The following is a 10,123-nucleotide window of genomic DNA, read 5'->3' as shown; positions in this document are numbered from 1 at the left end:
ATAAGTTTCAGAGGCAGCGGGTACTTGAAGGAAATAAGCACACGATTTATGATATTCGGATTACATGCTAGGTTGAAGGACACACAATTTAGTTGGATCGATTCCCCTTCCGTTACGGGTTTCAACTTTAATGGTGTGATTATAGACCAACTTCTCCAACGACGCATCCAGCAAAGATGTCAGGATGCAATTTACTTTGGTATCGGTAAGAATCCTATCCGTTTCGGAAGAAACGAGTTTGCTTTGACGACCGGACTAAAGTTTAGTACGCTTCCATCAACGGGAGAATTCAAGAAGCACCTTTCAAGCAACCGTCTGTTGAAGACGTATTTTCCTGACCCCGAACACCTTGATGACAACGACAAAAAAAACAACCGTGAACGCCCCCTTGACGGCAACCACCGTGAACGCCCCCGTGACGGCAACCACCGTGAACGCCCCTGTGACGGCAACCACCGTGGCAGCCCCCGTTGACGACGACGACGACGACTTCGTCAACCCTCCGGCGAAAGAGACGGCAGGAACTGTGGCAGCCCCCACGACGGCAACCTCTGTGGCAGCCCCCGATAATTATTTTGGTAGTTTTGGAGACTAGTTTTTTGGATGATATTTTGGTTTTTTGGATGAACTGAAATGTCTGAAATCCTTGACAAAAAATTACTTAAATGTCTGAAATCCATTACAAAAATGAACTGAAATGTCTGAAATCAAGCACATAAACTAAATGAAAACTCTGAAATCAAACACATAAAATAACTTAAATGTCTGAAATCCATTACAAAAATGAACTGAAATGTCTGAAATCCTTGACAAAAAATTACTGAAATGTCTGAAATCCATTACAAAAATGAACTGAAATGTCTGAAATCAAGCACATAAACTAACTGAAAACTCTGAAATCAAACACAAAAAATTACTGAAATGTCTGAAATCCATTACAAAATGAACTGAAATGTCTGAAATCAAGCACATAAACTAACTGAAAACTCTGAAATCAAACACATAAAATAACTGAAATGTCTGAAATCCATTACAAAAATGAACTGAAATGTCTGAAATCCTTGACAAAAAGTTACTGAAATGTCTGAAATCCATTACAAAAATGAACTGAAATGTCTGAAATCATTGACATAAAATAACTGAAATGTCTGAAATCCATTACTAAAATGAACTGAAATGTCTGAAATCAAGCACATAAACTAACTGAAAACTCTGAAATCAATCACATAAAATAACTGAAATGTCTGAAATCAAGCACATAAACTAACTGAAAACTCTGAAATCAATCACATAAAATAACTGAAATGTCTGAAATCCATTACTAAAATGAACTGAAATGTCTGAAATCAAGCACATAAACTAACTGAAAACTCTGAAATGAAACACATAAAATAACTGAAATGTCTGAAATCCATTACTAAAATGAACTGAAATGTCTGAAATCAAGCACATAAACTAACTGAAAACTCTGAAATGAAACACATAAAATAACTGAAATGTCTGAAATCCATTACTAAAACGAACTGAAATGTCTGAAATCAAGCACATAAACTAACTGAAAACTCTGAAATCAATCACATAAAATGACTGAAATGTCTGAAATCCATTACTAAAATACTATGAAATGTCTGAAATCAAGCACTTAAACTAACTGAAAACTCTGAAATCAAACACATAAAATAACTGAAATGTCTGAAATCCATTACTAAAATACTATGAAATGTCTGAAATCAAGCACTTAAAATAACTGATGGTGAGAAATCCATTACATACAATACTACTGACGAAAAGTACACGACTTCCTATTATGTCCTCTACCTGCACAAATACTACATTTGCGCTGAACAACAATTACTTCACCTTGTGACGGCAAACGTTTGATCTTGCGCCGTCCTCCTTTGCTCTTCTTCTTCGGCCGACCGGCGGGGTTTTTCGCAACAGGTACCAGCCCAAACATACGCAGCTTCAAGTTTCAAATCGTATAACGACTCGTCGACACAAAAAGCTTCGTACATAGCGATTAATAGCTCCGCCCGAGATATGTCTTTCGCGAGTGCACGGAGTTCGAATCGCGATTCATTAGTATATTCCCATTTTGTACCTTTGTTCACCCAAGTACCATCAAATAAACAACATATATTAACGTTTGAACCTGTTAAGAAGTTAAAAAGTATACATTAGAAGTCAAATCTGTACAGGTTAAAAAGTTCGAAATGAAATCGAAATAATAGCTATAAACTTCGAAATTACAGACAACAATTTTGAACTTTTTCTGGATCCAACATGACGAACTCAAACTCTTTTTCTCAGTAAATCAAACATCTCTCTTACAAAATATCATCGAATTAGGGATCGAAACTTACCCATTTTTCTTCTCTCAGCTGTTTAACTACATAGAAGGCCCAAAAAATTTGAGTTTAAACGAAATCTTTTCTGGGAATCGAAATCTTCGAAATGAAATCGAAATAACAACTATAAACTGGCGACGACGGCTAGGGCTCTGAGTGGCGACGACGCCTGCGGGCTAGGGCGCTGAGTGGCGACGAGGATGGTTTCTTTTTTTTTTTTTTTTGAAAGGGAAAGGTGCTTGGCTGTGGGCTGCACGTTTTTTTTTCTTTTGTTTTGGTTTCTGAATTGAAAAAGACAACTGGAGTGAGTGAATGATTGATTTTGAAAAAAAAATTCATTTAAGGGTAATAATGTCATTTTACATGGTGATATGCTTGGTTTTCCTAAGGGAACCAAAATATGGTTTGGTTTTCAAATCACATGCTACACTAAGCTTGTTTTATCAAGTTTCCTTATTAAATACCATAATTAAATAGTTTCCGATGAATAGTTGCCATAAAATATTCAATGCGCCTAATAATTTGCATAACCAAGTCTTTAAGATCTTACCTTTTATTTTATTTTTCTTAAACAGAAACCGTCTTTTAAGATCTTACCTTTTATTTTATTTTTCTTAAACTTAATATATATGGCTTGAGCTATATGAGTCTTAATCATGTACTTAATAGTTAATATTAATATATATTTTGATTAAATAATATAGTCCACTGGCTAATTGTATAGGGATCCAGTCACTATATAAGCTTCTTGTGAATTTGCCTAATGGCTATATTACCAAGGTGGGCTAATTTCAAGCGCGGAGCCAGCTTGTGCTCAAGGTTGGCCGATATCTCCTTAAATTTTTAAAAATTAATTTATTTTATCTTAAATTAAAAAAAACTAAAATTTTAATCCTAATATTTTATATTTTAACCCAAAATTATATAATTTTTTTATATTTGCCCCTGTGAATATTTTTTTTCTTACACGCCGATTACTGAATCTAGAAAAAAAAATTAATCAAATTTTTCCCCCTTAACTACAAATTCTAGTTCCGCAACTGCATACTTTATATTATTATATTCAAGTCTCACCTACAAATCCTGTACGCAGTCTCTTCATATATATTGAAATACAGTGAAACTTGTGTGGCCTCTATGATCGATTTATTTAATTATGGTGAATAAGCACGAAATGGTAAGGCATGAAAATAATCGGATTATATATATTTTTGGATTTTTTTTTTTTTTGCACATGTTTAATTGGATAAGCTACGATATATCAAATAAGGTAGAAAATAGATCAAATTAAGCAGCAACGGTCATGGAAAGAAATACAAAAGAGTATAAGGAAAAGATTAAAGTAATATTAAAAAAAAAAGTTAAAAACCGGAAAGGCAAATATGCAATATAGCATTAAAAGAAGTTTAGAAAAGGCGGAATGAATACACAAAAATAATAATTGAAAAAGGGGTTGTTTATAATATAATATTTAGCAAATAAAATTGAAATATATAAGCAAATAAATACATATTAATTTGTGGGCAATCGAAATATATAGCCACCCAAAACATAAAATAGATATAGCCATCCAAGTACTTAGCAGTTGATTGCAATTGCGATAAACAAGGAAACAAAATACACCAATTCATGTCACCGAGTATCATTCGTGCATATTTCCCATTTTTAACCAAAATTAGAGAAAATAATTGTGTTCATCGCCACAAAGAAGATAAAAAGGAAAATACTGCATGCTCAGAATCGAAATCCAGTTTGTATGTAATTAATCTCAGGTACAATTTTTGGCTTTGAAGATAGTTTCTCTCTGTTTGGGGATTCATTGTATATGTAGGAATTGGGGCCAATTATATACTTTTATGGTATTTTAGGGTATTGTTTGGGATATTTATTTTCGGAATAAATAAGAGGAAATACCCATATTTCTTGCTGAAAATCGTTCATGATGCATCTCTAATAATGTATTAGAAAATGGTTATGTATACAAGATAATGAGTTTTGTAATGTGCATGTTGAAATCTAGATTTTTTCAATTAAATAAACATTTCTTTTAAAAATAAAAGGCAATTTGTAGTTTGAGTATGGTTAATTTGGATTTTTTTTAGTTTTATTCATAAAAATGAATTATGGATTTGCATGCAAGTATATACTAATGAAATAACTACGTACATGTCAACAAGATATACATGGCGATATGAGAAGTGAAAGTGCAAAGAAGATGATACGAGTGAAGAACACCAAGCAAGATTCATAAAATTGACGGACAAACTTATTACGCTAATAGTTATAAATAGTAGTTAATATTTGTAAATAGTATTAGTAGTTAATAACAGTTAATATATTTATCAAATTTGGTGTACTTCTTTTGTTTGTTAAATATAATAAAAAAAAATAATATTAATGATTAATTATCGATTTCCTTTTTAACTGCATACATATCAGCAAGTTAAATTTAATAATATGAGAAGAAACATACAAAAAACATGTTGATTGTAAAAAAAGTTTAACAAATACACGTTAATATGCATAAAAATGGCTAATAATTATAAATAGTGATGTTTGTAGTGGTCTAGATAGTACTTATAATTTTGTTAATTTGTTTTCTTAATATTTTGAGGGGGGTCACGTGCCCCACGCGCCCTAATGTAAATCGCCACTCGTATTATACCTCTATAAATACTTAACATTAGACTCGACTTGATAAAGTATCCTACCAAAGCTACTACTATATATAGCCATCAAGCTTTTTCCAGATCAAGCTCTTACAAAGTTTAAGATTACAATTTACAGACACTCTCAGTTTTCTCTCGTGACGTCACTACCAGTAAAACCCTAATCTCCGCATATTCCCTCTTAATGGAATCAGGAAAGAACAACGTAGAGTCACGTAATTTGCAGTCTCCGACTTATGAAAAGCGAATTACAGTTCTTAGCATCGACGGTGGTGGAATCAGAGGTCTCATCCCAGCGACTATCCTGAGTTTTCTTGAAGATGAACTTAAGGTTCGTACACAACTAAAAATATTATATACATATTGCATGTACTTTTTTCTTCGTTGCATGTAGCCATATAAATATTGCATATTACTGATGTGACTGGTCATTGTTTTTCTAAAATGCAGAGAATTGAAGAGAATGAAGAAGCAAGAATAGCCGATTATTTTGATGTGATTGCGGGGACGAGCACGGGAGGGCTTATCACGGCGATGTTAGCCGCCCCAAACAAGAACAATCGTCCGCTTTTCGCTGCCAAGGACATTAAGGACTTTTACTTGAATGAGAGTCCTAAGATCTTCCCACAGGATAGGTACCACTATCACTATATATACATTTAATGCAATATATGACCTATTGTCAACTGGTTACATATATTTTTTCAACATATATATATGAATAATTCTTAGCAATTAATTTTTATTCTTCAAATGACAAACAGTTTTTCAGTGACTGGACCAAAATATGACGGGAAATACCTGCACAAGCTTGTTCAAGACAAGCTTGGAAACACCAAATTGCACCAAACTCTCACTAATGTTGTCATCCCAACATATGACATCGAGAAACTCAATCCAGCACTTTTTTCTAGCTATAAGGTAAATTAATTGTGGCAAGAAAAAAAATATTTACATGATATAGATGTATATACATATATAATACTAAAAAATTTAGATCTATAGTACTAATTATTCTTGAAAGTTATTTTATATAGGTGTCAATAAATTCATCGCACGACGCGCTGTTATCAGACATATGCATCGGGACCTCGGCGGCTCCAACATATCTGCCACCTTACTACTTTGAAACCAAGAATGAGGCTGACGAAGTGCTTCATAAATTTAACCTAGTAGATGGTGGTGTAGCCGCGAACAATCCGGTATGTAAATGATTGAAATATCATAAAATAGTAGATCGAATTAGTCAATTTTTTTTTTTTTTTTTTTATAAAACAGCTTAGATTTTACGAAATATTAGCGACTTTAACCACGTATTTATACCTTAATTTTGACTAGAGTTTTTCTAATGATTGTGAAATTCTGACAATTACAAAATTAAGTAATAAATAGCTAGGTTGTTAGCTCTTAAGCGGATACACTTACATGTTCAAAGTACTTAGACCGTTAATCTAACAACCTATTTTAGGGGTCGAACGCAAGCATGTCTCTAATTGACTGGCGTAATCTCTAACACAAGTTAATAATATTAACTTTTATTTTTTTTAGACACTATTAGCAATTGGTGAAGCGACAAAGAAGGTCGCGGAAGGAAAAGACGCAGTCTCCAAAATGTCTCAACATGATAACTACAAAAGATTTCTAGTGATATCACTAGGAACCGGGTCCCCCAAAACCGAGAAGATATACTCAGCGAGGGAGGCTGCCTCGTGGGGCCCACTGGGGTGGGTCACAGTCTTGATCGAGATCTTCGGTCACGCCAGCGGTGACATGGTCGATCTCTATCTTTCCGAGGCTTTCCAAGCCCTGAATTTAGAGGGAAACTATCTTCGAATCCAGGTGATTAATCAATTACATTTGGAAGAGAGTGTAAAATAAATTAAGAAAAAACTATTACAAGTAACAAGTAGCTAGCTACGTACCCTCAATTGAAACTAGCTATTTACATTTGCGTCTTGTCGTATTTTGAGTTATTTTCTTGATTATTAGGTAGTTAGATTGGAATTTTGACGTAGGGAATCTGAATAGATCATATGTAGCTCTCTTATAAATTAATAATGATTATACGAAAAATTATTTTGCATGTTCAAATTTATATGCGGGGACCATTAAGTATGAAGATTTTTTTTTTAGTGTGAGTAAATTATATAATGACATGGGGAAATAAATTACAGGATACCGCGTTGACTGGAGATACTGTATACATGGATAAAGCGACGCCTGAAAATCTGAAGAATCTGGTCGAAGTTGGCAAGAAACTACTAGAGAAACCGGTTTCAAGGATTAATTTGGAGACTGGCCTGTATGAGGACTGTAATGAAAACAAGACTAACAAAGAGGCTCTGACAAGGTATAAACATATTATATTAGTTCTATTTTGTGGTATATAATTAATACAGTAGTGAAGAAATTCGATAAATTAAATTAAAGATTTTGTTGCATATGATTTTTTTTTTCTTTTTTTGGCAGTTTCGCTCATAAATTAGTGGAAGAGAAGCGACTTCGCGCTTTCAAGGCTACTAAGTGATGAATGAATTTGCCGATGCTGGACCTACATGGGTCATGGTTGCCCATGTCACCCCTACTCTTTCAGAACAAGATTTTCATATGCGTTTCTTCTTCTTTTCGTTGCTTTTATTATGCATGGTGTGTGAAGTATTAAGAATAAAACGATCATTGCAAAACATGTATTACTTGTGGTATTGGAACAGTTAAAAAGCATTACTCTATTATTATTATTATTATTATTATTATTATTTGAATTGTGTAACATATAAGTACTTGTGTGGTATTGGAAACATATATAATAAATTGTGGGGGGGGTTTTTTTTTTTTTTTAGAGACCATCTTAAATTTTTTTATGATACGATTGCGCTTTGTTAATTATACTTTATATATATATCGAAGCAATTAAGAAGAAATGCTAGACTATAATCGGGCTCTCCTATTAGCTCCGAAACACGCACGGGCGATTTGAATCGTTAGGGTATCTTCTACGTCGTTGACTCGTTGACCCCTTCTTCCCTGCTGGATCTTCTCTTCCTATACCTCTCTCTTTGATCTCTATTTATGGGCTTTGAGCTATGATAATCCCTGACGATGAATTTCCACGCCTCCAAGGCAGTACTCATGACGAGAATCTGAAAGCATCTGTGGTGGTTTCGAACAAGACCCAGAGTATGTTGAATTAACCTTCCTTTGCATCAGCTTCCCTTTTGGCTAACAGAACTTACGGCTCCAAGAATGGCAGACCAGCGATCTTCTTTGGAGATTGAGGTTGTTAGAGAAAGAATAAAGGCTTGCTTTCCGTCGGGTTTTAGTACTTCTCGAGTCGATCCGATGGCTTAAGCAAACGGATGATCGAAAAAGATGTTGACTAGGCATAAGTTATACTGTTTTGTTCCGTGAGAGAACAGAGAATTAGTTTTATAACAGAAGGTTTCACTTTCACCAAGTGTACGTTTAATCCTACTTATCTTTGCAGGCTATATTGCTTTGGAGAAACGGTGCTCACATCTGAATGACGTAGATATACTGAATGAAAATTGGTGTTTTAGACTTTTTAATGTATTAGTTTCTTAAAGCTATTTTTATATAAGATATCACATCTGAATGACGTAGATATACTGAATGAAAATTGGTGTTTAAAACTTTTTAATGTATTAGTTTCTTAAAGCTATTTTTATATAAGATATCACATCTGAATGACGTAGATATACTGAATGAAAATTGGTGTTTTAGAAATCCAATGTTATATACGACGTTTTCCTATAGGACGACGTCTATAACAATGTTCATGGGTACGGAAGCGCCGTCTATAGATTAATTTCCACCGCAAACCTTCACATATCTTCGATCAAATCGTGAAGATTAATCCTAAGAATTCAAAAAAATTCATATAGAACCTCTAAAAAAAACATTCTTTTTTTTTTCTTCCCGACCCCAGCGGTGGTCGACGTTGCTTCTCGAAGTAAAAAGCTGCAAACTCTGGCAGAGGCAAAGGTGGTCGTGCGGGATGTGGAGAGATCCGTTAGTTTTGTCTCTGAAATTTCATAAACAAAAAACAAAAACAAAACACGAATAAAGGTAACCTACTAATTAAGGAAAATTATTTCAGTTAATTAGTTAACATGGTATGAAAGTATAAAATAAATCATAATCAGCGACACAACATGTTTTACGGCACCTCCTTGAGTCGTGACAGGCAATGCAACATAATCACGCAACCATGCATTTTTTTTCAATATTCAATCTATCGTCGAATTTTGCTACAAATAAACGTCTGAGTTGCAATATATAGACCAAACAACACCTCCAAATATCCTTCGTCCATTACTTAACATCTAAAATAAAAATAGGAGACGTATAATCATATCATTTGTAGGCATTTTGCACGTGTAATTTCTGAAGTTTACGAGCTGCTTATTATTGACATTAAAAAATTTATTTTTATGAGTATGATCTTTGAACGTTCAAAACTAATTTGACACGTCGTTCTTTCACTAATTAATTCTCAAACTCAATCTCATCCATACAATGTGCATGGCAGCGATATATATGAGATATGACCCATTTTCAATAGCTATTTGAGTTCTTTTCATAACATATTTGTGAAATATAAAGTGAATCGATTTTTATTTTATTTGAATTCTTTTCATAACATATTTGAGTTCTATTCGAAATATTATAATATCACTCCAACATCGCAGCCATCGTTACGGCCAAACTCGTATATAAGAATTTTATATTAATTATATAAATAAGAACTAATGATAGTTTAATAGTCATATGTTATTTTTATTGTCTATTATTTTGCGATGGAACTCGTAATATTTAATATGGTCATACGTGGACCCAGAATTTAAAAAATGGGGGACCAAAAAAACATTTTGGGCTAAAACGATATAGTATTTAAGATTCGACTCAAAACGTAAAGAACCGTCATTTTGAGAGGGCATATTAGAAATCCCATATTGAAAACCTATAAAGTCATAAATTATTTATGCTTTGAGATAGAATATGATACTTCAATTAAAAAAAAAATAGATATTAAAAAAGAAAAGAAAAAAGACCACGAGTGCACTACTACGACCCATAAAGTTAACT

The 10,123-nt window shown here is 33.4% G+C and overlaps 1 protein-coding gene across 1 annotated transcript; it reads left to right on the top strand.

Moving 5' to 3' along the window:
• Positions 1-5,092: 5,092 nt before the first annotated feature.
• Positions 5,093-7,831, top strand: LOC149392131 (patatin-like protein 2). The gene is made up of 7 exons (XM_089619177.1): positions 5,093-5,348; positions 5,468-5,652; positions 5,782-5,938; positions 6,055-6,219; positions 6,566-6,856; positions 7,192-7,367; positions 7,487-7,831. The coding sequence occupies exons 1-7, from the start codon at positions 5,202-5,204 to the stop codon at positions 7,542-7,544; spliced, it is 1,179 nt and encodes a 392-aa protein (XP_089475303.1). The 5' UTR covers positions 5,093-5,201; the 3' UTR covers positions 7,545-7,831.
• Positions 7,832-10,123: the final 2,292 nt, after the last annotated feature.

Source organism: Urtica dioica, chromosome 7, assembly GCF_054948205.1.
Source record: "Urtica dioica subsp. dioica isolate 48M chromosome 7, U.dioica_male_clone48M_v1_H2, whole genome shotgun sequence".
Lineage (NCBI taxonomy): Eukaryota > Viridiplantae > Streptophyta > Magnoliopsida > Rosales > Urticaceae > Urtica > Urtica dioica.
Note: the sequence above shows the minus strand (reverse complement) of the source record. Positions and strands in the feature narration are given on the sequence as shown.